Genomic DNA, 27906 nt, shown 5'->3' with positions numbered 1-27906 from the left:
AGACCGAAGGGAAGGCTTTACTGTCTATTTTCTCCTGTTCCATCATCTGTTGGTATCTGTGCGCGCGCGCAGGCAGCAGCAGCAGCCATGGGTACTACAAGCGATTTCTTCCGCAAAAGGGATGCGTGGCGCAAGCATCCTGTGGTGGGGAACAACTTCCGTAGGGCCCTGCCAGGCTTTGGCACCGCCGTCGTTGCATTTGGCATCTACCTCTTTGTCGAAGGCATGTACGAGAAGCTTTACAAGCCCGAATCGGATGCTCACCATCACTGATCCCAGGTTTTCTCCGTTTTTTCTCCCGATTACTGACTAAGAAATCACTCGCTTTCTTTGTTTTGCAAGAGATGCAAGCAGACGGCATTGTCCACGGTAGGTTTTGTGTTTGCTATAGCAAATGCAGCACACTTTTCGTGCCCTTGTAGTTTTTTCCTTTTGTCCACCACATTTCAATTGAGCAGCCTTGAGACAGGGTATCTGAGTGCAGAAGATAGCTGAAATTAAGGCATTAGAAGTACGCTTTGTTGCAGGGTTTGTAACATTGGTGGCTTGGGTTATGTTGTGATGGTGCATTTATATATATTATGGTTTTGGAGGCAAAGTTTGTTGTTATTGCAGAGTTGCCATAGTGCAAATTGTCTCGGTACTAGCATGACAGAAACTGAGAGTTTTCTAGACCCAAGTCAGACCGTGATGATGGTGGTTTCCCCGACTTCAAAACTCAACTACAAAGGAATCTTTAGTTCGACCTTGAAACTCAAGGAGTGTGCTATCTATCTCGATCCAACTCAGCAATGTAGGAATGCATTGCAGCCACATATGGTTAGCAAATACCAAACATCTTAACGGCATGCTCCTTTGTGATTGACATTTCGATCCAAGTGTTTATATACGTTAGCCAGCAAATCCCATATGCCTTTCTATAATGGGAAAGTCACAAAATAGTGTTGGAGGGACTAGCTTTCAAATATTGGTACGGCTCTTGTTTATGACTTAGAGTTGTGCAAAGGTATTTGATGCCCTATGGCCAGAGTTAACTTCAATAACATTTGGGTCCTGGTGTTTCAATGAGCTAACTACTAATTCCATTGTTTTTTTGATAACAAGAAAGTCACAAAAGAGTGATGAAGTGTTGAAGGATCATCTTTTGGACGGGCAAGTAGACAGCCTGTCAAGCAGGTGGAGGGTAGGTGGATTGTTGGGTAGCTAGTTAGGTAGTGTGGATAGTTAGAGGCTGCTAGTCGGGCGGGTCAGTCAACCTAGGCAGGTTGGGCAATACGCAACACTTTTATGGTGGTAAGTTGGCCATTTTCAGAGGGCCGACTTGACCATCTCTGCCGGCTATGTGAGGTAAGTTGAGTGCATAGTGTTAGTAGTCATGGTCATGTACAGTCATCTCTTGTCTGTGAGCCTTAATTTGAGTCAAGCAGGCACATTAGGAGCTTTGACATTGTGATTGCTTGTCATTTTATATTTTTTAGACTCTGCTAGTGGAGGTGGTACTAGTGCATTTCATATTTGGCACAATCACCCTTTTGGTCAGTTGGGTGGGTTGACTTGGGTGCTCATATTTTGGGCCGGGCGGGTTTGTATGCTAGTTGTGGCCTCAGTTTTCTGGTTTATAGGCAGCTTGCCCTCTCACTCCATCCATCCATTAGGTCATCATCTCAACTAATGTCCATCAGCATCATCTTCATCTCTTGCTTCCATGTGGTGCCCACATTGATGATTAGAGCTGTGTGACATATATGGGTCGATAGAGATCAACCATTGTATCAGTCAATCTTAGTGTAATCATTCCTTCATTCTTTGTGTTCCTTTTGTCTCTCTCTTTTTGGTCTCACTTTGTGTTTGCTTTCCTTTCTACTCACACTCTCCCATGTACCATTCACCTTGGTGGAGTCGGTGTCACTAAAGAGAAGCTGCTGTCCAAGTTTGTACCAGCTGGGTGTCATCTATAGGTGCTGTCTACCTTGCATTTTAGCTCACCTGAGCAGGGGATCCTGTTTTCTCCCTCTTTCTGTGTGCATTTGGTGCTGGACAACTCTCCACAGCTTGCGTTTTTAGGCAGGCTACCCCTATCTTTTTCGCATTTCTGACTAGGGTGGTTGCTACAACAGTGGGGAGATCTTATTTCCTTGTTGCTCAGCACTTTTTCTTGTGCTGATATCATCAACCTAAGTCCTTGAAGCTGCATTTTGAGCAGGACTGCATGCCTTTAGGCTTCATGATTAGTCTACAGCCTATCATAGGCTGCATTTTCTGGTTTCAGACCCCATGCAACCTGTTTGCAGATCAGCTTTGATCCCTTGCATATTTTGGGCCCTACAATTTTGGATACTCCCCATTTTCCATTGTTACAAATCAAAGCTTGTTGTTCAACAAACACACGGGCCTTGATAGGCGGAGTGTGAAGATATGCTAGGGTTTGCTAGGAGAAAACAAAATGTACGAACATGACTTAACACAATAACTTAGACAAAGATGCAAAAAAGGCAAACAAAGAAGAAAGATAACTCCGAAGTGAATGAATGAGTGTTGTAAATGAAGAAAAAAGTATATAAGATGCATAAAGGCAAAGGTGTCTGAAAGTTGATGACTCTTGTGGGAGTAGATCGAGGGAATAATCAAAGAGTGATGTCGATCAAAGATAGATCCCAAGGGATATAATCACTGGTTGGAGTTGAGATGATGATGAAAACGGAAGGGCAATAGGATGTAAACCAAAACTCAATAGTTTGGAGGGTTAGAACTGGTAAATGCAGCAATGTCCTACTTTAAAGAGTGTTCAACTAGTCACATGCCATAGTATGTAGCTGGGCGGCAGTTGGTAGATGATAGTCGGATGTTGGGCATCATGTGCAACATCCAATGAAGGCTGGAAATTGCTATTTGGGGTGCTAGATAGCAAGATGGTCTACTGCAACAATAAATGTAGCAACTAGGAGCAGCAATAGTGAAGGCATCAGCTGAAGGAGAGGTTGCCTAATTGTAGTGTAGCAACTAAAGTAGATAACAATAAAAAATAGGGCACCTTGGATTTATGATGGTGTGGTCGTAGTGAGCTGATGGTTGAACCTGTAAAAGAAGGGATGGACATAGTGGTTGGGTAGTCTCCTATATATAGATGTGGTTGGTGGATTATCATAAAATTAGGGTTTTGGCTTATGGGACACAGAAACATTGGTAATTTTTGAGTTTTGGGACTGTTTTAATGAGCTAATGAAGATCTTATGTAAATGCATCCTTTTAAGCTTAACATTTCCTCTCAAGCCGAAAACTGGAAAAGAAAGGGATTGCAAGCATATCTCACCTCATGTTTTAACCTCGAGATATCTTGCTCTAGAGTGACTAGGGCATTATTCAAAGGGTGTATGCCACTTGCCCAAATACCTATCAAGACTATAGAGACAATGGTTATTTTACCTTGGGATTCCAAAGGGCCATCGTAGAGAGGCCAAGAGTTGGACAAAGGGTGCTCATTGGCTGAAGGTATACCGGGTGTCACCAAGTGGTGATACTTTTTGTAGTTGCTTTCCTTATTTACTTATATAAATATTTTATTTTTCTTTTCTTTAGTTGCTGTTGCTTTTTACCCCTAGTGTTCTCTTGGATTAAGTTGGGATCTTTGCATGGCCAAAAGAGGCAGCCATTGGGACAAACTAGACTAGTGGTCTATCTAAGCCTTGGGACCGGATTGAATGGGCACTAAAGAATAGAATGCCAATGGTTTGGGATTGTGTGCTTAGCCACTGGAGATGGTGCATGACAATGAGCTTGGCCAAGTCAGAAGATGTACATGTGAGAATGCTCATGGAATAAAAGTCACCGTAATTGAGTCACATTACATTTTTTGATGTGGTTGCAATGATAAAAGTTGCTCAAAACAACTTAAGGAATGCAGGGGTCACCATCCCTAAAATTTAGGGAGTTACTATTTTTGGACCCTAGAATCTGTTCTCATCATTATCTTCATTTTTGCACGAGGATTATTTCTCTGGCCTGTGTCGAGGTCAAATTTTGCACCGATCATGGAGAATTTGGACCGGAAGGTTTAAACGGGAAAATTGTTACATGTATGCCATGTGTCACAATTTGGGCACAAATTTCCAAAAGAGAGAGAGCATTTGAAAAAAAAACGTAATTGGCAGGAGGGGCAAATCTGAGAGAGAAGTTTTCAAGGGTTGAGGGAAGATTGCTGCAAGTACATCAACTATGGAGAGTATTTCTTCGTCTCTGACTCATGTATGGAGGTAGAGCTTGCTCCCTCTGGTCAACTTTCTCTCTATTCTCAGAGGAAATGCTTTCCATGATGGGTTGATTCCATCGAATGTACTGTTTTGTGTTTTCTTTGCACTTCTGTTGAGGCAAGAGTCTCACTGTCCATGTTCAGGAGCAGCTGATTGCTTCTCCATTGCTTTGGAATGATGCTAGGGTCAAAGGGTTTGTAGTCCAACTGGTTTGGAACAGACCTGGAATGGAATAAGGCTGAGAACAGGCCAAGAGACAACTAAAAACAGTAAACACAGAGTTCTGCAGACTGCAATTTTGCACTTGAATTATTGAGTTATGGTCACTGAAAGTGTTTTCCTACTTGGGACGTTGTTATGGATATGCTGGACAGTAAAAACAGTAAATACAGAGTTTTGCATATTGCAATTCTGCACTTGAATTATTGAGTTATGGTCACAGAAAGTGTTTTCCTACTTGGAATGTTGTTCTGGATATGTTGTATTGTCCTTATGTTGATGAGATTTACTCAGAAAAGATGAAAGTCAACTGTTCACAGGTTTTGTATTTTGGAACATTTCATTTTTTGTAACTTTCCATCTTTTAATTGATAAAGAAATACCGAGAGGGGTGCCGGTCTTTGGTGCCAATTTGGTGTTGAGTGAGGTCTCTATTTGTGTGTATGTGAAAAGACCAGGTATGAATTGAAGGGACTACCGCTTTATGTGAGTCATAGACCGGTTTCATGGTTCCATCCTCGGGATTTGAATTTTTCTTTGTAAGAATTTAAGCTCGGACAGTTTTGGGTGAAAAGGCCATACACACATAGGTTTTACAGAGATTACAGGTGAGAAAGACTACGAGATTTTTCTTGGATACAGTATTTGCTGGATACAGAACTAGAGAGATGGCAGACATGGATAAAGGCAAAGGAAAACCCCCTCATGAAGAAGAGAGTTATTTTGTTCATAGACACCGAAGAGAGAGTATTGGTGCATAGGTGTTAGCACCCTCTAGAACCAAGATTGAACCATAGGATGAGGAGCAAGAACATGAGGACTTGCTTATGGCACAACTCCTTAGTATGGTTGGCTCTTTCGAACAACTTGTAAAGAATACTCGGATGCAAAAATTTTTGAAGTCACATAATGAGGGTTCTTAGGCTGAGTCACTACATCATACCATGGAGCGCTCAAAAAGACAAACTTCTATTGTGCGTGAGCATGTGGAAAATACGCCAAACATGGAGACAGATCTAGTGCAACAAGAAGCACAAGCACAAGACTAAGTAGTGAATGGTCAAGGTAGTAATGCACAAGTGGCATAGCAGACTATTCCTCCTCAGTTTGCTACTTATCATGGTTACTTTGGTGGTGGGTCAGTTTTTCAAGTAATGGCTGGATTACCCACTCATTATCAGGGATACTTGCCTAGAGGGCTACCAAGAATGATGCCTATTGAGGTAGTGAACCCACTTTATGCTATATTGGTCTACAGCCCAGTTATCAGACTTTCCAGAATCAAATGTGCAATTAAAAGATGCACATGTGTTGCACATGTGAGGTGCAAGCTACTATCTCACAGTTGAAGGCTGAAGGACCTTGTGAAAAAGATGGGTGTCAAAGGCAAAAGTTGTAACAAGTTACACTTGTTAGATTCTAGGTGAATTTTGGTGTCAGTTTGCCCCTAGGACCATTAATTGGCCATTAAGTGTCAGTGGTGACACTAGGGACTAGGCATTAATTAATGGATTAATGCTTGTCCAAGGGTCAATTAATGCATGGGACCGCTTTGGGTTGCAAATGGCCTAGCCAAGTAATTTTTTGGATGGGCAAGGTCAATTTTCTAGGCATGGATGAAGATTAATTCTGAAAATTAATTAATTGGTTGGAAATTGCTGAAAATGGATTAAGAAAGCTGCCACTTGGCAAAACTTTCCCATGCAAGTGGGGGAAAGGCTAAATAGGGCTGAAGGGAGAGGGAAATCTCGTTTTTTTCATTTTGGAGCTGTTGGACTGTTGCTGCCAGCTTTTGGGGCCAATTCCCAGCCATTGGAGACCATTTTGCTTGGAAAGCTGGCAATTGCTGCACTTTCTCTTGAAGATCACAGTCTCTGATGCTCCTATTATTGTTGGTGCATCTGTTTGGGGCTGGTATAGCAGGGCAACTGCTGATTTTGATCAGTTCTTCGCGACAAATCTCAGAATTTTCTCTCTGCAACATTCTCTCATCTCCTTTAGCCTATGTTCAGCCATTCTTAGCAATTCTTAGCCGTTCGGAGGAGATATCAGCCATTTTTGGTGGGCTGATCTGTAATTTCTGCAGTAAACCCTAATTTACAGCAGAAATTAGGGTTTAGCAGCCACCTTGGAATCTGTGCCAGAGATTGAAGGCTCAAGGGACTGAAATCAGCAGCTGATAATTGAAGATTATCAAGGGATTTCAGGAGCCAGCCCAACCCGATTGATTTGGGGCAGCCAAGGGTCAAATTGGAGAAGAAGTCTTGGGTGAATCAAGGGGCATGACAGCAAGAGCAATTGGTTAGCAGGAGGAGATTGAAGAATCTCAAGTTGTACTCCTTCCAATTGAATGAAGCTAAAGAAATACGGCAAGGGGCACCAGTTTTGGGGCCAACAAGGAGTCTATTGTCCAAGAATGTTATGGTAAAGTGTGTAATTCATTTTATGTGCATTTATTTATTGCTGTAATTAACTCTTAAATCAGGTTATCACCCCCCTATCCAAGAAGGAAGACTGGTTTCAAAGACAGGTGAAATTAATGTTGATAATGCGCCTAAGGGACTCCCCTTTTTACAGCCACGTGTCTATGACAACCTGACACCAAAAAGTGCAAAGCCTAAAGACTATAAAGAGGGTGGTCAGCCATTAAAGTTTGAAACCTTCAGTGGTATGCAAGATAAGCTGAAAGCTTTGACATTTATACAGCAGTTTGATTTAGCTTCGATTGGAGGGAATTTTACTGAGACTTCTAAGGTGCAGAAGGCTGCAACTTTTTTGAAAGGTAATGCTTTGCAGTGGTGGAACATATTGTTGATGCAAGGACTTGCACCTGCTACTTGGGTCCATTTTAAACAGTTGTTTGTAGCCTCATGGTTAACTAACACATTTGAAGTAGATGTCATGACTGCATGGCATAAATTGGACGCAACAAATTGTGCTGATTTAGAAGAGTACAATAAGAAATTTTGGGAAGCCCTTTTACCCGTGAGTTTTTACAAGACAGTGCCCCTGTCAGAACAAATTGAAAAGCATTGTTGCAGTTTGCCCGAAGCCATCAGGGATTATTGTACCAAGTCTAGGGTTACAAATATGGTACAGCTAGTTGAAAATTCTGGTGTGGCAAATGCATTGTTGAAAGGAAAAGCTGACAGATTTAAAGGCACCGAAAAAAGGATTCTCAGTTTAAGCAGGATCCTGGCAAGAAGAAGAAACAATTTTCAGAGAAGACCAGCTTTACAAAGAAGTCTTCTTGGAAGAAAACTTTTCTGTAGCAGCCTCAGACTTCTTTTAAACAGGGCAAAGGATAGAAGGGGCCACTTTTTGGTAAATCATTTGAAGAAAGAAAGGCTTTAATGATGGCTGGGAAATGTTTTATATGTGAACAGAAAGGCCATATTGCTTCTAAGTACCCACAACAATCTTCCAAAGATGTGGAGGATAAAGATGCACCAAGTAAAAAGAAGCCCAACATTGGTTAATATGGTGGGAGATCAATCAGCTGATGATATTACAGAATTGTGCAGAGCTTAGGGAAAGATCAGAGATTCCATAGTGCTTATTTTCTTTGATCCTGGAGCTTGTGTAAACTTTATCTCACCGGCATTGACAGCTAAGTTGGGTATATGTCCCAAGGAAATGGGACCAGTTGGACAGGCTGATTTGGCATGCCCAAGATATACTGAACTTGTCACCCCCATTCTTGGCAAACTTCGTATGCACATTCAGAGCTATGTGGACACAGAGGAGTTCCATATTATGCCTTTAGAGGATTGTGATGTTCTGTGGGGAATTACATGGTGCCATAGGAAGCATGCTATCTTGGATACTTACAATAGAACGATTACTCTTATACATACGAGCAAGACTCATGTGTTAGATATCAAGCTTAAAGGAGAGTCTATCCCAGTTGTTTCTGCTTCTGCAATTACTTCTGTAATGAAAAATCATATTTCTGCGTATTTGGTTTTTGCAAAGCAAGTTAATGAAGTTGACAGTAATGTGTTTGTACTAGATGAAAGTAGAAGGACTTTCTTGGATAAATTCAGTGAATGTTTCTTAGATTCGTTACCAGTAGAGTTACCCCCTGAGAGGCGTGAAGATCATATCATAGATCTTATTCCAGGGACTAGTTCACCCAATAAGCCACCGTACAGGGTTATTTTAGCGCAGCAGAAAGAGTTCATGACACAGGTTAATGAGCTTTTAGAGAAGGGACTAATTCATCCCAGTAGTTCTCCGTTTTGTTCACCTGTGTTGCTAGTTTAGAAAAAGGATGGCTCTTGGGGAATATGTATTGACTACAGAGCCTTGAATAAGAACACGATCAAGAATAGGTTTCCGATTCTGAGTATAGATGACATTCTTGATCGATTACAAGGAGCATGAATGTTTAGTAGGATAGATTTGAAAAGTGGGTACCATAAAATCAAAATTAGGCCAGAGGATATCCATAAGACTGCTTTTAGAACGACATTTGGTCTATATGAATTTTTAGTCATGCCGTTTGGATTGACCAATGCTCCTGCCACGTTTAACAGGATGATGGATAGAATTTTCCACCCTTATTTCGTCGGCACATTCTTTGATGATATGATTATTTTTTCAAAGAATGAAGAGGAGCATAGAAAACACTTAGTTACAGTCTTTAATGAGCTAAAGCTTAACAGATTGCTCATTAATAGCAAGAAGAGTGAATACTTTTTGGAAGAGATTCACTTCTTTGAGCACATAGTTTCTAAAGATGGTGTGAAGATGGATCCCGCAAAGATAGAAGCAATTGTCTCTTGGCCAGACTTGAAAACTGTTCATGATGTCCGCAGTTTCCTTGGCCTATGCTCTTACTACAGAAGATTTGTAAGACACTTTGCAGAGATTGCTTCTCCTTTACATGCGCTTGAAAAGAAGGATGTCAAATGGCAATGGACTGACAAAGAGAAATCAACATTTAGATATATGAAGAGAAAAATGACTATAAATCCAGTACTTATTTTGCTAGATCTGTCTAAGCCATTCGTAGTGCAGTGTGATGCATGTGGATACAACATTGGTGTTGTATTAATGTAGAATGGCCGAGTTGTGGCATATGAGAGTAGAGTACTCTCTGTCGTTGAAAGGACTTACCAAATTTATGAGAAAGAGTTATTAGCTGTGATCCATGCACTTTCTAGTAGGAAGCACTATTTACTTGGTGCTAATTTTGTAGTGCAAATAGATCATCAAACACTTAGATATGTTCTCACACATGCTAAATTGTTAGAGAAACACATGTGTTGCGGCAAATTTCCTATCTATGTTTCATTTTCAGATAGTGTATGTGGAAGGTAAGAAGAATGTAGTTGCAGATGCTTTATCTCGCAAACCACGTGTCAGCTATTTCAATTTCTTATTACCATGAATTGGATGATATAAAAGAGTAGTATATTGATGACGAAGATTTCTTTGAAATCTATGTATAGTCAACATCATGATCATTATGTGTTCAAAGAAGGCTTTATCATGATGGATGGAAGACTACGTTACAAAACAGATAAGGCCAAAAGTTTTATTAGAAAGTCATGCTCCAGCGTATGCAGGACATTGTGTTATAGATGCTACAGTCAAAGCGGTAGATACTTTCTTCTATTGGCCAGCCTTGAGATCTAATGTTGATGCATATGTAAGATCTTGTCTTGTATGCCAAAATGTCAAATTTAATAGATAGAAGGCACCAGGGTTATTGCAACCAGTGCCTATTCCAAAAAGGCCATGGGAAAGTATTGCCATGGATTTCATTTTTGATCTTCTAAGAACTTCTTCAGGAAATGATGGAATCTAGACTATCATTTGCAGATTCAGTAAACATGCACATTTCATTCCTGCAAGAAAAAAGGTTAAGTCAGAAGACATGGTAAAGATACTTATGCATAATATCTTCAAGTATCATGGAATGCCACGGTTAATTGTCAGTGATAGTTGTACAATTGAATACTGCATGTCATTGAATAATGCACAATGTATAGTTTTACACTTAGCATTAACATGTGTATCATTGAATGAAATCTCAGTGCTTTGAAGTTGTATTTATTACACTTTAGTAACTAGTTGAATGATTATACACGTTGTGACACTAATAGTTCAGGGATACGTTTTATCGCTCTGTGTTGCATCCAGAAGCATGTATATTAGAAAGGCTCCTAGTAACCATAGTTGGATATAGGATGTGATCGTCCGTCTGTGTGAGACTTGAACTTGCAATGGCACAAATGGTAGTGGGAAAACTTCTACCATTGCCCCGTATCATCTCTTAGCAAGTGATACATGCGATGACATTAATAACATGGAGAATCTTGTTATCGTCTTGTGTCATCCGTTAGCATGTGTGGTATGCAATTGCGGTCGCTTGCTTCTTTCAAGAGGGGGGTATGTCACCGGGTGGTGATACTTTTTGTAGTTGCTTTCCTTATTTACTTATATAAATATTTTATTTTTCTTTTCTTTAGTTGTTGCTTTTTACCCCTAGAGTTCTCTTGGATTAAGTTGGGATCTTTGCATGGCCAGATTGGGCAGCCATTGGGACAAATTGGACTTATGATTTGTCTGAGCCTTGGGACTGGATTGAATGGGCACTGAAGAATAGAATGCCAGTGGTTTGGGATTGTGTGCTTAGCGACTGGAGATGGTGCAGGGCAAGGAGCCTCGCCAAGACAAAAGATACATATGTGAGAATGTTCATGGAATAAAAGTCACCGTAATTGAGTCACATTACACTTTTTGATGTGGTTGCAATGATAAAAGTTGCTCAGAACAACTTGAGGAATGTAGGGGTCAGCATCCTTAAAATTTAGGGAGTTACTATTTTTGAACCCCAAAATTTGTTCGCATCATTATTTTCGTTTTTGCACGAGGATTAATTCTTTGGCCTGTGCGGAGGTCAAATTTTGCACCAATCATGGAGAATTTTAGACTGGAAGGTTTAAACAAGAAAATTGTTACATGTATGCCATGTGTCACAATTTGGGCACAAATTCCCAAAAGAGAGAGAGAGAGAGAGAGAGAGAGAGAGAGAGAGAGAGCATAAAAAAAAAACGTAATAGGCAGGAGGGGCAGATCTGAGAGTGAAGTTTTCAAGGGCTGAGGGCAGATTGCTGTAAGTACATCAGCTATGGAGAGTACTTCTTCGTCTTTGACTTATGTACGGAGGTAGAGCTTGCTTCCTTTGGTCAACTCTCTCTCTATTCTTAGAGGAAATGCTTTGCATGATGGGCTGATTTCATCGAATGTACAGTTTTGTATTTTCTTTGCTTTTCTACTGAGGCAAGAGCCTCACTATCCAGGCTCAAGAGCAACTGATTGCTTCTCCATTGCAGGAACTAAAGAAAGTGATGACCATGCCACATGGGAACATGGTTTTCAGCTCTGATTTAGTGCTGTTTATGGGACTGTTTTACTGCTGGAATGATGCCAGGGTCAAAGGGCTTGTAGTCCAACTGGTTTGGAATAGATCTGGAATGGAATAAGACTGAGAACAGGTCAAGAAACAGGTAAAAACAGTGAACACAGACATCTGCAGACCGCAATTCTGTACTTGAATTACTGAGTTATGGTCACAAAAAGTGTTTTCCTACTTGGGATGTTGTTCTGGATATGCTGGACAATAAAAATAGTAAATACAGAGTTCTGCAGATTGCAATTCTGCACTTGAATTATTGAGTTATGGTTACAGAAATTGTTTTCCTACTTGGGATGTTGTTTTGGATATGTTGTACTGTCCTTATGCAGTTGAGATTTTCTAAAAAAAGATGAAAGTCAACTATTCATAGTTTTTGTATTTTGGAACATTTCATTTTTTGTAACTTTTCATCTTTTAATTGATAAAGAAATGCCGAGAGGGACACCGGTCTTCGGGGCCAATCTAGTGTTGAGTGAGGGAGTGAGGTCTCTATTTGTGTATATGTGAAAAGACCATGCATGAATTGAAGGGACTATCACTTTATGTGAGTCATAGGCCAGTTTCACCGGGACCTGCAAAGATTATGTTAAACCACTTTAAATGTACAGAATGAAGTAAAAGAGCCCCTGGGGGGAAGAAAAGGGATGGTTAGATTGAGCATCACAAAATAGAAGACTATCCCAACCACTTGTCTAGGGTGTTCGTGACAAAGGAAATGGTAAGAGGTATGGAAATGTAGTGGTAATAGAACTGCTAGTGGAGACAGCCTAAGATTATTGTTTAGGGTTTAGGGTGGTTTAGGCCCAAGGGTGCTCTATACAATGAAATGCATAGTGGAATGCTACATAATGGGAATGTGAATACAACAAGGTGCCACTTGGATAGTGTCTCCCATGCGAAAAATTATTCACTTGTTTGAGCATGCTTCTACAAAGATGATGATTATACAATGCAAAGGGTGAGTACTTAAGGAAGGCCGATGTTGAAGACAAATACTGAAACCTATAGGTACCAAGTGAAGGGTAGGAGCCCCCTCTCAAACATGGATGTTGATATTAAAGTAGGATGAGGAACTTGATATGGGTCTTTGTGTGGTTTCAAGAACCATGATGAAGGATGAAAATGAAGCATCCCAGTTGGAGGGGCTAGAGAGAAGTAGATGCCATGGTAGCATCAAGAGATGTCTCAAGAACTACCTGGAGAGGATAAGTCTCCATGCTGGTAGAAGAGGAAGTTTGTAAGGAAGATGAAACTACGAAGGAATGGTGAGCTTCCCAAGTCTCTAGCATAGAAAGGATAGGTGTAGACCTTCATGCTAATCCAAGATTGAAATACAAGACCCTGCAAAAGAGATTAGAATCAGCTTACTAGAGTTTTATACCTAGATGCTTCAATGCAAAACAAAACAAAAGTAAAGAGAAGCTAAAATGACAACAATAACAAAGTAATGAAACATGTCAATGCAATGAAAGTTAAATGAAAGAGAATCCTAAAGTAATGTAGCCCAAGGATAGGAATATAGTAGCTTATGGACCTGACTCATTAGAATAATGATCTAACTTCTAAGAGTGCTAATGAAAAGCTAGACTCCCTAAAGTACCATAAGGGTGCTAGCCTGCGTGTGGCTACTATTGTGCATGTCTATCAATAGGTCTCTACCAAGGAAATTCATGGTGAGGTGGGGAAGACGTCCTAGGTAGGGATATATTATGAGATCTTAGAATGCTGGCTAGAAGTATATGTGGTGAAAAATCTAATGTAGTGTGGCTAGTAGACCACTCATCCAATCCTTTAGGAGACCTATAAGGCTGGGGAGGGGGGGTTTGTCCATGTGTCATACATCCAATGGTGTGCCATTGAGATGCTGGTGTATCAGGAGCAACAAGAGCAGATGGTGTAAGGCAGAGATGTAGCCCCTCTCGATTGTCTAGGGGTAGTACCACCCACGGATGTAGTCCCGATTTGTGGTTTCTTAGCTAGAAGACCTTGGGCTTAGTACAACACATCTTGTCTATATGGCTCGAGCATAAGAAGTGTATGTACTCTGCGTTCGAAAGTACCTCAAAGCTTGATGGTCTGTTTGCATTGTAAAATTAGTCCCCCAATAAATAGTGTTTCCATGTAGATAGTGCATAAATTATAGCCAAGAGCTCTTTCTCATAGACTTGCAAATTCTTTTCTGCACCATTGGAAATTCGGCTATGATAAGCCACAACTCGGCCGTCTTGCATAAAAACAGCCTCTATGCTGTTACCACATACATTATACTAAACTACGAATGACTTCCTTAGATTGGGCAATACAAGCATAGGATCTGAAGTCTTCTTTTTCTTTAACTTCTCAAATGTTGAAATTTCGACTGCTATCCATCTAAATGGCACATCCTTCTTTTGCAAACCATGCAATGGAGATGCAATTTCAGCGAACCCATGCACATGCTTCATGTAGTAAGAACATAAACCCCAAAAACTACGGATCTCATGCATTTTTCTCAAAGGTTGCCATGATTGTATTGCCTCAATCTTTGCAGGGTCAATGCAAATACCATTAGTAGATACAATATGTTCCAAAAAGTAGAATTCATGCAAAAAGAATTAACTTTTCTTGTCATTGATAACCAGCCCATGCTCACGCAGTTCATCAAACACAATGTCCAAGTGTCTTCTATGCTTTGCCTCATTCTTTGAATAGACAATCATGTCATCAAAGAAAGTGCCCATAAATCCTCTATGTGGCTTGAAGATGCTATCCATCATCCGATTAAAAGTGGTAGGAGCATTTGTAAGCCAAAAAGCATAACAAAAAACTCGTACAATCCAAAAGATGACTTGAAAGCTATCTTAGACATATCTTCCAATCTAATGCGCATCTGATAATGGCCACATTTCAAATCTATACGGTTGAATATGGTTGCCTTCTACTTTCTATTCGTAACATCATCGATCTGAGAAATTAAAAAGCGATTCTTTATTGTGATCTTGTTAAGAGCACAATAATCAATACACATACGCCATGAACCATCCTTTTTCTGCACCAAAAGCACTGGAGAATAAAAAGGAGATGAGCTGGGCTGAATCAACTCTTTTTCTAACAGCTCATTCTCCTGACTCAATCTCCTTCTATTGGGCTACATTGACTCTGTAGGGTGGCTTATTAGGTAGGCTTCTTTAGGGATAAGATCTATGTCATGATCTTGTGACCTTTAGGTGGTAGTTGCCTTGGAAGTGACAGAGAGAAGCAATCAACATATATTTTCAGAAATGACATGTGATCCTTCTCTAACTTAGACATGTTTCTAACATTCTCACTATCATCTTTCTCCTTAGTAAAAAAACAAAGAGAGATAGAGTCACCTTTCAACTTTACATCAAGTGCGAGTGTCTTTTTTTTCTGTTGAATAGTGATATTTTTTGCACGAGAATCAAGCATTGCATGTATACGGTGACACTCTGGCATATCAAGCAATGCATTACAATCCTCAAGTGGAGCAGTGAAGAACTCTTTACTATTCACATATCCCTTGTAGATGCAACCAATGAGCGGTGTGACGGGCTTTGCATGGCCTTTGCATGCCATTTGAACTTTCCCCATGGGTCCCATCTCATCCTCTTTGATGCCTAGATGGGCTGCAATGTCTATAGAGATGAAGTTGGCTCGTGCACCATCATAAAAAAAAACCAATGCATGCTGATCTTTGATTTTGCCCCATGTTCTGAACAACTTAGTAGCATCATCATTGGGCTGATCACTAATAACATCGGGCACCAATTCCACTTATATTTTAGGCTTCTCTCCTTTAGAATCTCCTTGATTTTTTGATTTTCCAACTTGTTGCCTATTGGGACAGTCCCTTGCAATGTGACTCCTATTCACAAATAAAACATTTATTTGCAGCCATCCATTTCCTATGTTGTGCCAATGTTTTCGAGCTCAAATTCTTATTATATTGCTCCAAATTCTTGCATTTCTTAGCATCTAGCTTATTTCAAGCTGTCATAGTGTCCACCTCAAAGGTACTTGTCAACCAATTCGATGCAAGCATTGGCTTGAATTGTACCCACGTTGACGGTGCTTTACCTTGCATTAAAAGAGTGGACTGCCACTGCAATGCATTCCCTTTCAAGAAAGTGGCTGCCTTTTGAATCTTCAAGGACTCAATGTAGTTTCCCCTTGAAAAGGTTGCATCAAACTGTTGAATGAAAGTCCAAACTTTCAGCCTATCTTGTGCTCCATTGAAGGACTCAAAACTCATTGTTTTTCCATCCTCATCATAGTCTTTTGTTGCTCCTTTGGGTGTCAAGTTGTCATACATTGGTTGCTGCAAAAAGGGTGCATTTGCTGATTTTACATCAAAACCAACACCAAATAGAGCATTTATACGATCAATACTCATTCCTTGAGCCCCATAAGCATTCGGGGGCGTAAATGCTTTACCAAAAACACTACTTTGTGTCCTAGACATCAAACCAATGTTGCTATACATAGGGTTTTGCACATTTCCAGCCATATCCGAATACATTGGGCCTTGCATACCATGCATTGGTTGCAGCATACCATAGGGATTTGTGCCATACATTCCCATTTGTGGTCCCTGTCCAACCATAGTATGAAAATCGTGCTTCCACCAAAGTATCCTAGCTGCCCCATCATAGCATGCATACCTGACTGTCCAAAATCCATTGGATTGGCACTTCTATGATGGCCTTGCATTTGCATTCCTTGCCTTTTAGGTATCAACTGTTTCACTTCTTTAGCATCTTTGGGAGCTTCAAATAAAGGCTTTGACATTATCTTTGGTGCACCTTGCTGTCTTGAAGGTGTAGAAGATGTCTTCTTCTTCTTGCCTTTGCTGTCCTTTTTTGAAGCATTCAAAAATTGGGTAAATTGAGAATCCTTTGTCAATTCAGCAAAGAGATTTGCTGCTCTCCTCATTCAATTCTTGAATTGGTCATCAAATTCCTCTTCGCTTTGCTGGTCATCGGCCTCATTATCCCTTGAAGGCTGTGCATCTTGCCCAACAACAATATTTTCAGCTTGCTGTCCATGGTCAGAGCCTTGTCCAAGGTCAGACGTTGCATTTCCTTCATTTCCATGTGAATATTCATACTGAGAGGCATCATCACTACTTGAGTCCATCTCACTGTGTGACGACATATTCCTGTAATTTCTCAGCTGAGAGCAAAAATCAGCACTAGCGCAAAGCTTTGGCTTGCAATCGGGTGCCTTGGGCCCACCAAATCAAGGGATTGAGTGGTATCCTGGCTATGGAACCATGAAACTAGCCTTCCTTCTTGGAAAGGGCAGTAATTCGCTGATCAAGCACTTAGTTACAGCAATCAACATGAAACCGGTTTATGACTCACATAAAGTGGTAGTTACTTCAATTAATACACGGTCTTTTCACGTACACACACAAATAGAGACCTCATTCCCTCGCTCAACACCAGATTGGCCCTGAAGATTAGCGCTCCTCTCGGTATTTCTTTATCAATTAAAAGATGGAAAGTTACAAAAATGAAATGTTTCATAATATCTATCATGCAAAGCATTTTCTCTAAGAATAGAGAGAGAGTTGACTAGAGGGAGCAAGCTCTATCTGTGTTCATGAGTCAGAGACGAGGAAGTACTCTCCATAGTTGATGTACTTGCAACAATCTGCCCTTAGCCTTTGAAAACTTCACTCTCAGATCTGCCCCTCTTGTCTATTACGTTTTTTAAAAAATGCTCTTTCTCTCTCTCTCTCTCTCTCTCTCTTTTGGGAATTTATGTCCAAATTGTGACACATGGCACACATGTAACGATTTTTCTGTTTAAACCTTCCGGTCTAAAATTCTTCATGATCGGTGCAAAATTTGACCTCGGCGTAGACCAGAGAATCAATCCTCATGCAAAAACGAAAATAATGACGCATATAAGTAAATAAGGAAAGCAACTGCAAAAAGTATCACCACCTGGTGACACAACAAATGAACATAACTTAAATTGCACAAATTATCTTAATAATCTTGGACATTGGACACGTTGTTGGCCCCAAAACTAGCGTCCCTTTCGGTATTTCTTTAACTTGATTACTAATGGAATGAATACAAGCTAAGATTCACAATCTCCTTTGTTGTTCCAAAAGCCCCTTTGTTATAGCAACAATCAACTATCAACAATCAATTCGGGCCTGTTGCCCCTTGATTTTTCACCTAGGACTTGCATAAATGGAACCACCAACTGATCAAATGCTACCCCAAATTACAATGAATGGGTTGACATCTGAATTCCTTGACAATTACACTAATTTCAAGTGCTGAATTCAATGTACGATACCTTCATCAATCGGCATGGGTTTTGAGGTGGCTATCAAATCTTAATTTTTGCAAAAGTTTAGGGTTTATAGCAGAGATCTCTTTGCTGTCCACCAAATTTGGTTGAGATCTACTTAAAATGGCTGAGAAAAGCTGAGATCTCTTGAGAATGGGTTGGAGAAGGTGAGAGAAAGCCAAGATGAGACAAAAATGTGATTTTCTTCGCGAGAAAATCCTAAATTTTACTTGCTGTCTGCTCCAGCTTGCCTTTAATGCAGTCACCTACTACTGCCAGATACCTCCAAAATGGTGTCACATGATCAACAATGCGGTTGTCAGTTCCTGGAAGGTGACTCCTTGCTGTCCCTTGCTTGCTAAAGCCCCCAATGGCTATCTTTGCAGCAAATTGCTGTTCTTTGATCAGAAAATGGACCAACAACTCGCTCACACACACACACACACACACACACTCTCTCTCTCTCTCTTTCTCTCTCTTCCCCTAAAAAAAAAGCTACAAACTAACTCAATGACTAAGGCCCATCCCCTAAAAACGTTTTCTCAATTTGCATGGGCATTTTTGCCAAGCGGTAGCCTTCTAAGCCCATTTTTCAACATTATAAGCTATTTAATTAATTTTCAAAATTAAATACTTTTGAATTAATATCAGCCCTATTGACCCTGCCTAAAATTAAATGTGCCCATCCATAATTAAATTGGCTAGTCCATTTTGCAACCTGGAGTGGTTCCCAACATGTGTTGACCCCTAGATTGACATTAATTAATTAATTAATGTTAGTTCCTAGTGTCACTACCAATACTTATTGGCCAAATAATTGCCCCAAGATCAAAATTGACACCAATTGATCAATAAAACCTAGCTGGTATAACTTATCACAACTTTTACCTTTGATACCCATTGCATTCTCAAGGTCCTCAACCTGTTACTATGGAATATTTGCCATGTGCATCACATGTGCTTAAACAACCTTGCACATTTGATTAATAACTTAATCAAATATTATCAACAAGGTTAAAGCATCCCAAAATTTCACGTCCCCATGATATAACATCTTTAAATATCATGGCATATCACAGTCTATTGTGAATGACATGGATTCTCGCATGATGAGTCTCTTTTGGAGAGGCATTTTTGAGAATATGGGTACCATCCGAAAGTTCTCATATTCTTTTTATCCGTAGATAGATAAGCAATTTGAAGAAACTAATACTATTGTTTTAAGTATAGTTACTAGGAATAGGAGAAATGCCCAAAGTTAGGAAACGGTACACACACACACACACACATACACACACACATATACACAGAATCAATACTTAAGGCTTAGAATCTAGAGAGATATCATATCAACCATAATTCATGAAATTAGAGACATAATAATCAAGTTTCAATAATAATAAAGATTCAAAACATTGTAATCAGCAATGGATTGTCGCATTCATGATTCAACATTGTAATCAACAATGTTGCATAAGTCCAACAAGTGTGCATTGCAAAGACACAAGATATGCACTAAACTTTAAAGTCTAAAGATTCAAGTTACAAGAGCTCCAATTTTCAAGTCTATACTTTAAAGTTTCAAAAGGCTAGTCGTTAAGTGCTCTAATTCATGGAAGATAGCTCCATTGTGCTTGAATGCTTATCTTGTTGATCACCATTCTGGCCATCACCATCACATCACCATCACCATCACCATCATTGTTATCTTTTTCCCAACATATAAAAGAATCAGCCATTGCAACTGATGTACGAGCTAGCAAGTTGGAGCTCACATAAACTAGGTCATTCATCTTCATTGTACCAAGACGATTTCTCTTCTTTGAGTGAATGTGATTGAATGAGCTTCATAATTGCTCTAAACAAGAAGAGCTAATTGTTTGGCTAAGAATACGAATAGCCAAACTTTGCAACTCTGGAGCTTTTGCCCCATAGTCCTCCCACCATAAAGCAGCCCGAATATTTGTCCTGTCCTCTAGTGCATGCTTTGTACCAAACATCCCTAATGTTTGCCGATACACAGAGAGCTGATTTTTAGTTTTGCGTTGCATTTCACGGCTAGGATAAAGCCTTGCAAGAAATGTGCTTCAAGCCTTGACCACCTCAAGGTCTCTTTCTTGCATCTTTCCTTGAAACTCAAGATCAAGCACATATGCTGCAACATGCATAGGAGAGTTATACTCATTCCATCTACTGATGCATAACTCCTTGATCTGCTCATACTTGTTTGCATTTGGTTCCAAACTCTCTAACCTCTCAATCATGGGATCAATACCTTCATAGATCTTTCCAATGCATGGATCCATGCCATTTGCAAGCCTCAACATGTGCACAATAGGATTAACCATTTGGTTGGTGCGATTCACCTCATCCCAAAAATCTCTATCAAAGATATATACATTACATAACACAGCAGTAGCAGTGTCAGCCCTAGTTCAATTTTCATAATCATCACTAGCAAATAGCTCCCTAAGTGCACCTTTGCAATAGTGCAATCGACCAAGCATAAGAAAGTTATATGCGAATCGTGTATCCGAGTGTTTGAGAAGTTCTTTGTCACTTCTCTTGCGAAACTCAGCATGCAAGTATTGATGATTATATATAAATGTGATAATCTTGTTGCCTTTCACAATAAGAGATGCAATCCATGGCATTGCTCAATATCCTTCAACAAGTTATTCAAGCAATGCGCCATGCATGGACTAAAGGTGATACGTGGATACATTGCCATTAAAATGTTTCTTGCTACCTTGTTTGTAGGCTCACCATTTGCCACAAACTGCACTATATTTTTTGCCCCACTAGCTTGCACTACCTCGCACCACTCGGATGCCAATACATCTTCACTCTTTCCAATCTTTGAAGCATCATGACTACCAATGAAGTATATATCCCCACAAGAATATGCGACAACACCATGTATGGACCTATGGCATGTGTCACCCCATCCATCTGCTATTAATGTCACTCCATTTCTTGCCCATTGATTGCAAATATTTGCTGTTGCAATCTCTATGGTTGCTTTCTCCTTCTGAAGCAATGTAGTCTTGATAGTTTCTGATGAGGATGCTTATATGTGGGTCCATACTCTGCAATCTTTGTCACCATATTTAAAAAATAAGGTGACCTGGCTGATTTGAATGCAATATGGACATGGTAAAAAAAAATGTGCCACTATTGCATTTGTTTCCACTTTCTTCTTTGGTTTCCATGAAGTGTGCAATGAACTCTGTCTAACACACTACGACCTGCTACCACTGATGGCCCACGAGAAGGCTGTGTAGCCACTAATCCTAGTGGTCTTCTGCATGAAGCATCATGCCCTGCTGGCCTTGGAGTCCATGTTGGTGGATCCACTGCTATATTTGGCGTTCTCTTGGCGTATGGATTCCCCATAGAGGTGGCTATGCAGTCAAGTAACCCCTGCCTTTTCTCAATTGATACATTGGTGCAAAAACTCACCTCTTTCCCTCCTCATGTAGAAGATGGGCTCTCACTTTATCAGCCCCACTAGTGCAAGCATAAGAGCAAGTTTGCATTTCCAAGGGCGAGCCCCTCCACCTCTCAATGGCACCCCTGCATCTACCTCATCCCACCATGACCAAGTAGTGCTTTGACTTTGTCCAGTTGTTGACGAAGTACCTGTTGAGGATGATGAAGATCTCATAGATGTCAATGCTGCCATCTATATAAAAGTGACAAATAATCAGTAAAGTTCAATGAAATTGCAGAAATTTGCAGCCAAAATTTCAACATCCATGTGTTAAATGTTTGCTAAAAATGCCCGAACTTTGGTGCTACTTCAGCTTGCATTCCTTTTATTGAAAATGCCACAATTTTGGGGCATTTCAGCCTGCATTCCCTTGCTGAAAATGCCCCAAAATTTGGTGCATTTTCAGCTCCCAAATTTAGGGCGATGACTGATTCAAAATGCCACAAATTTGGGGCATTCCAACGTGCATTCCCTTGCTGAAAATGCCCCAAAATTTGTTACATTTTCGGCTCCCAAATTTGGGGCAATGTTTGATTCAAAATGCCCCAAATTTGAGGGCTTTTTTAGATCTCGAGATGATGGATTCCAATGCCCCAAATTTGGAGTTGCAGCTAAATTTAAGCTCTAATCCTTGAGAAAAACCCATATTTTGGGACAACTGCTAACAATTGATCCAAAATGCCCCAAATTTGGGGGAGATAATGATCCCACTGAACAAAAATTAGTACTGAGTAGACAAATACTTTGGTTGGTGCTTTACATGAGATTCCTCACCTGATTGGGGGCAGATGTCGGGCCACGCAAGAGAGGCAGGCTAGACAAATAGGAGAGGCAGACGGAAGTGGCCAGGCGAGGCAGGCAGGCAGGAGCAGGCAGGCGAGGCAAACACGAGAGGTGGGAGTAGGCAGGCGAGGCAGGCACAAGAGGCTGGAGCAGGTGGGGCAGTCGGGGAAGGTAGGCGAGGCAAGCAGGAGTCAGGCGAGTGAATGGGCAACGTCGGGCTAGCGAGTTGCGACCCTAAATGAATGTCGGTCCAACTAATTAAAAAAATGTCCGTTGTTGGAACGCCTGTTCAAAATAGAGAACGGCCCGGAAGAGGAGGAAATGGGACATTGGAACTGGCTGGAATGTTCCGCCAGCGTTTCCTAGGCTCAGACCTTCCGAAATGCGTTAATTTGTTCTTATGTGCCGGAATGGGCATTCCCTGTCTCTATGGTTTTAAGCATTTTGAAATGCTATGTGTCAAAGCATACAACGAAATGGGAACAATTTTTGGCTCTTGTGAAATATGCTTATAAGAATACAATGTATAGTTCTATTGGAAAGGCATTGTTTGAGATTATGGAAGGGGGAAAGAAAGTCCCATCCATTTTGTATACAAAAGATAAGATCTTTGAGGTCGATAAGTATGCCAAGAGTTTGGATGAAGCTTATGCTAAAGTAAAGATAGCTCTCCAGAATACTTAAGCAAAACAAAGAAAGTAGTTGATTGTCACTGTAGAGCTTTGTCATTTGCAAAGAGTGATTAGGTATGGTTTACTTTGAAAAGACCAAGTGAAAGAAAATAAAGAGTAAAGAGTGCCTTTTTCGTAAACTCAACATGAGGTATTCTGAGTCTTTCCAGGTGTCACAAAGGATCAATGAGATGACTTACAAGTTGAAGCTACCCGATCATTGAAAGAATCACAATTCTTTTCATGTGAGTCCTCTTAGGCCTTTCCATGGTGATGTGTGTGACGATATCCATGATGAGATGCATCATGCAACCAGAGGTTGAGGAACTTGATGAAATCTTGGTTTTTGAGCAGATATTGATACTTAAGGAATGGAAAGTCAAGGGTAAAGTCTCCCATCGCTATTTGCTGAAGTTTTAGAACTATGCATCTCTTAATGTAAAATGGAGGAGGAGGATGATTTCATAGAATCACCTCATTTATTACAACTTTACCTTGATGGTTTTTAGTTGGAGTTGACTGTAGTCCAGGCTTAGTCAGACTCAATAGAGCGTAGATTTGGAGCATTGCATGATGATCAAGAGGGGGTGGTACCTCTACTTCCTTAGTATAGATGTGCTCATGTATCTAGAGGCCGTTTGAAGATTGTTTAGATTCCATATAGGTACTTCCATGATCAGTCTACTTGACACTTATGTTTTTACAGTTATATTTGGTTATTCACTAGTGCAGCAAGTACCATTTTCAGTTTGTGGATTTGTATAGTTGTGATTGATTGTATACTAGTGCAATAGCTACGATCTTTTTAAAAAATGTACATTGTCAGAACATGATTTAATAGCAACATGCTTGGTTATATTGAAAGTTGAAACATGTATGGATAACTGTACATTGGTAGTACGTGGAGTAACAACAACATGCTTGGTTACTTGGAAACATGTATGAACAATTGTATATTGACAATACATGTAGTAATGATAGTATGCTTGGTTGCTTGAAAACATATATTGGTTATTTAGTATGCCGTGTTGGATCTAATTGTGTGTAACCAAGGTCACTCATGAAATTTCAAAACAAGGATATGTCACCAGAATGAGAAATAAACTTCTTCACAAAGATTTTTAATTAAAATGAACTTTAATTCTAGTACTCCTAGCTCTTGGCATGGTGACCATTACATTGGCAATGAAGGATTTGACACTAGGGCAAGTGATGGACAAGTGTGTTGGCCGTGTGGTGTATGGCCAGGGTTAAAGAAACAAGGTGCAATGTGAAACTTTCATTAAATTGAAAGTTTGCACCTTAGAATTGATATTGAAAGTTTCACCTTGTAAGTAGCTCACTTAGGATACTTAAGTTATAAAGCAAGCCCTAAGCTAAAGTTTCGCCCAGTGAGGAGCTAACTTATGATTAATAACTTAGTCATTAATTATCACTTAATAAAAAACTTGATATGATTAAGGAGCAGCTGGTTACTCATTTGAAGAGCTTATCTTAGCTAATTGGGTTGCTTTTCTCTTATTTTGGAGCAACTCAGGTTTGAAGACAACCATTCTTCTCTTTCTTGTTGTAGAAAATTGTAGATATAACATAGATGGAGTGTGGAAAGTAGCCAAATTTTCTACTCTTGGCATGGGGATTGAATCAGTCTTCCTCCTCAGATAGGGTGGTAAATCCTTGATAACAACTTAATTACAACAGCAAACAATAAATGCAAATCTGAAAATACAAATTAACCTATTGATCTTGGACAATGCATACCCGATTGGCTCCAAAATTGGCGTTCCTTTCGGTATTTCTTTAGCTTTATTGAAAAAAAAGTTGACTTACAATGGGATTCTCCCAATTGCTTTCAGTATTTCAACTTTCCTTGCTGTCCAAAGTGACCAGCAAGTCTTCAATCTATTTTGTCCCTTGATTCGGACACTCAATTAATCTTCACCCACTTCATAGACGATGGAAATGCCCCAAATTCAATTGCTGGCTAGTCCTCCATCTGAATTTAGCTGAAATTCACCTTCAACCTTGTTGAATCCAAGTCTTGGAGCTTTTAATTTTTGGTACGCTTCCCAAGGTTGCTATTAAATCCTAATTTCTGCTGTAAGTTAGGGTTTATAGTAGAGAAAGTTGCAATTTCTCAGCCTCCAAGGGTTCAAATGCTGAGATATTCGGAGTAAGGCTGTGAAGTAGCTAGGAGATGAGAGGGAAAGTTGTAGAGAGAGAAAATTGAGAGTTTTCTCATGAAGAATGATTGAAAATTAGTCAAGTGCAGTTGCTGCCCTGCCACAACAGCATGTAGATGCTAAGAACTGAAGAAAATCAGTCATTTACTGCTGCTGCCTTACCTCAATAGCTTGTAGATGCTGTCTCCTGTTGTTGATTGGTCTTCTTTTGCCCGTGGTTGCCTCAGAAGGTCCTCCAATGGCTGCAAATCAGATCGATAGCCTCTCCTCTCTCTCCCTTGCAGGTTGAATTTATAGAAATGCCTCTCTCCAGCCTCTAAATACGTTTTTCAGTCTAACATGGGCATTTTCCACAAGTGGTAGCCTTTCCAAATGGTTTTTCTAATATTTTTCATAATTAAATATTAATTTTCAGCCTTAAAATATTGAAAATTAATCTAATAATTATTTTGGTGCCTTGAAAAATAATTTGATAGGCCAATAATTAAATTGGCTAGGCAACTTCTATTCTTGAGTGTCTCTGTGTCATCTTTAACCATCAGATTGGCGTTAGGTACTATTAAACGTCACTTCTCTAGTGTCACCAACTGATACTTATGGCCAAATGAATGACCTAGGCCAACAACTGGCATCAGATACCACCAAGTACCTATGCAGCATAACTTATAGCAACTTTTGCCTTTGACATCCTGTGATTTCTTTGGGTCTCGGGCTCGTAAATTTACTTTAATCCTAGTTGCACCTCACATGTGCATCATTTACTTAATCATGTGATTAAAAATTAATCCGCATGTTAAGTGAGGTTTCAAAAATACATGTCCTCATGACAGGGATTCCATTGATAAGTTTTGTAACTCCATATATAGCAAGGTATATTGCTGTTTTTGAGCTAAATATCACAAAAATAGGTTATGATAGCACTATGGACTGAGATGTTTTTTTCTTCTTTGAGATCTCAAGCCTAGTTTACTTTTTGGGCAATTTTGTTGTGAAGAAAATGAATTCTCAAGAGTTTTATCATGAGAAGCCCTTTTTATTTGTGAGAGGAATAGTGTGGGATTGCATGGGGACCATGCAAGAGAGTTATCTTAGCAAATGCTCTGCGAAATTGGGTCCAAATGCTTGTTGTCATTTTTAGGGTTTGGCAAGCTGAAGTGTTTATTTGCTGTTTTGAACACTCTATAGCTGGTTGGAGACTAGGAGTGGAGGTGTCAAGGCCATTGTGCTCTCGTGGATCAGTTATGTGACGAGAAATCCTTGAAATACAGCCATTTGTAAACAAGCATATTTCAATAATCTAAAGAAATACCGAAAGGGGCACCAAGCTTTGGGGCCAAGAAGTCTCAATGTGTGGTGCAAGAGCACTCTAGCTTCAATTGTGTGGGGAGTTTTCTTACTGAATTTATTGTTAAGCTGAATTAAGTGTTTGCTAAAATGTGGTTTATTGCCCTTTGGGCTTCCAAAGGCTGGTTCCAAGAGGACACTGATACCAAAGCAAACTCAGCATGTTGCAAGTTGAGAAACATGGAAGAAAATAGAGTGCTGATTTTTCTGGATGCCTAGAAGGTGTATGTTCTCCTTACTGCTATAATTAGTTGTGGGGGACTGAAAACTCGAATTCTTGGGTGGAAATATATACATCAGCAACAGTGCTACTTACTGTAGTAGTCTTTCTTGTAAATGTGGTGCTGTATCTTGGATTGCTAGGCTGGCTAGTGGATGAATGCCAAATGCCAAGGGGAACTCTCGTGAGAGAAGTAAATTAAGAAGGAAGTTACGTAGCAAAAAGGATGTAGAAAGTCAACACTCACATTCAGGTAGTTGAGAATGGCAAGCAGTTTTTTCTTTTCAGGACATTATCTGTCTAATTTGGAACCTCGGTCATTTGAAAGTAGGGTAGAAGAGTCACACTTTGAGTGACTATGGGTGCTGCTTATTATATTACTAGAAGACCAGAAGCATCACCATCAAGATGGAGTGGTATGTGTGACCACTTTCAATTGATAGGTGTGTATCCACTTGCGTATATGCTAAAACATGCCTACCAATGCATTAATGTATTAGAACTCTTTGTGTGTAGCCAGGTCATGCTGAAAGTTATCTTTTGTATGTGTTTTTTCTCTTATAGTCAAGAATTTTTGTCATTTCAGATTTGATATCTGTGGGCAATAAAAGCTGTGTGATTGTGCCAGTGTAACCAAATTTGTAATGTTGGTTGTCAATGCTTATTGTGGTTACTGTTCAACAGGTGAATAGAATGTATTCTTAAATGATTCATGGAACAAATGGCAGCTTCTTGCAGCAGTGGATATTGTGCAGTACTACTGATGCCCTTCAGCAGACTTATCAGGTTAAAAAACTGATGTGTTCATGATGCACTTCCGGAGACCTGCCAGATTAATTGTTGTGTGGAGTGTCATAAGCAGCACAAGACTGAAGAATGTGGACTTAATATTCAAAACATCAAAAGTTCGTATTTGGTTAAGAGAATAAGTTGCACCTGGTTTCAATGTTCACCTGGTCTTTGCTGTGGCTCACCTAGCATCAAATATGAATTTATATGTTTTATTCA

General features: G+C 39.9%; 1 protein-coding gene across 1 annotated transcript; it reads left to right on the top strand.

The window, feature by feature from the left end:
• The first annotated feature begins 8 nt into the window (after positions 1-8).
• On the top strand, positions 9-27906 carry LOC148009494 (NADH dehydrogenase [ubiquinone] 1 beta subcomplex subunit 3-B-like). The gene is made up of 2 exons (XM_087672956.1): positions 9-279; positions 27583-27906. Exon 1 carries the CDS (start codon positions 88-90, stop codon positions 271-273), a length of 186 nt encoding a protein of 61 aa, XP_087529082.1. The 5' UTR covers positions 9-87; the 3' UTR covers positions 274-279; positions 27583-27906.

Source organism: Lygodium microphyllum, chromosome 30, assembly GCF_053477565.2.
Source record: "Lygodium microphyllum isolate KBCC chromosome 30, Lygodium_microphyllum_v1.1.10, whole genome shotgun sequence".
Lineage (NCBI taxonomy): Eukaryota > Viridiplantae > Streptophyta > Polypodiopsida > Schizaeales > Lygodiaceae > Lygodium > Lygodium microphyllum.
The sequence above is the reverse complement of the archived record's forward strand: the minus strand, read 5'-3'. Positions and strand labels throughout refer to the sequence as shown.

Excerpts from the sequence above, each read along its gene's own strand:
- LOC148009494 (XM_087672956.1), top strand. The coding sequence starts at position 88 with ATGGGTACTACAAGCGATTTCTTCCGCAAAAGGGATGCGTGGCGCAAG.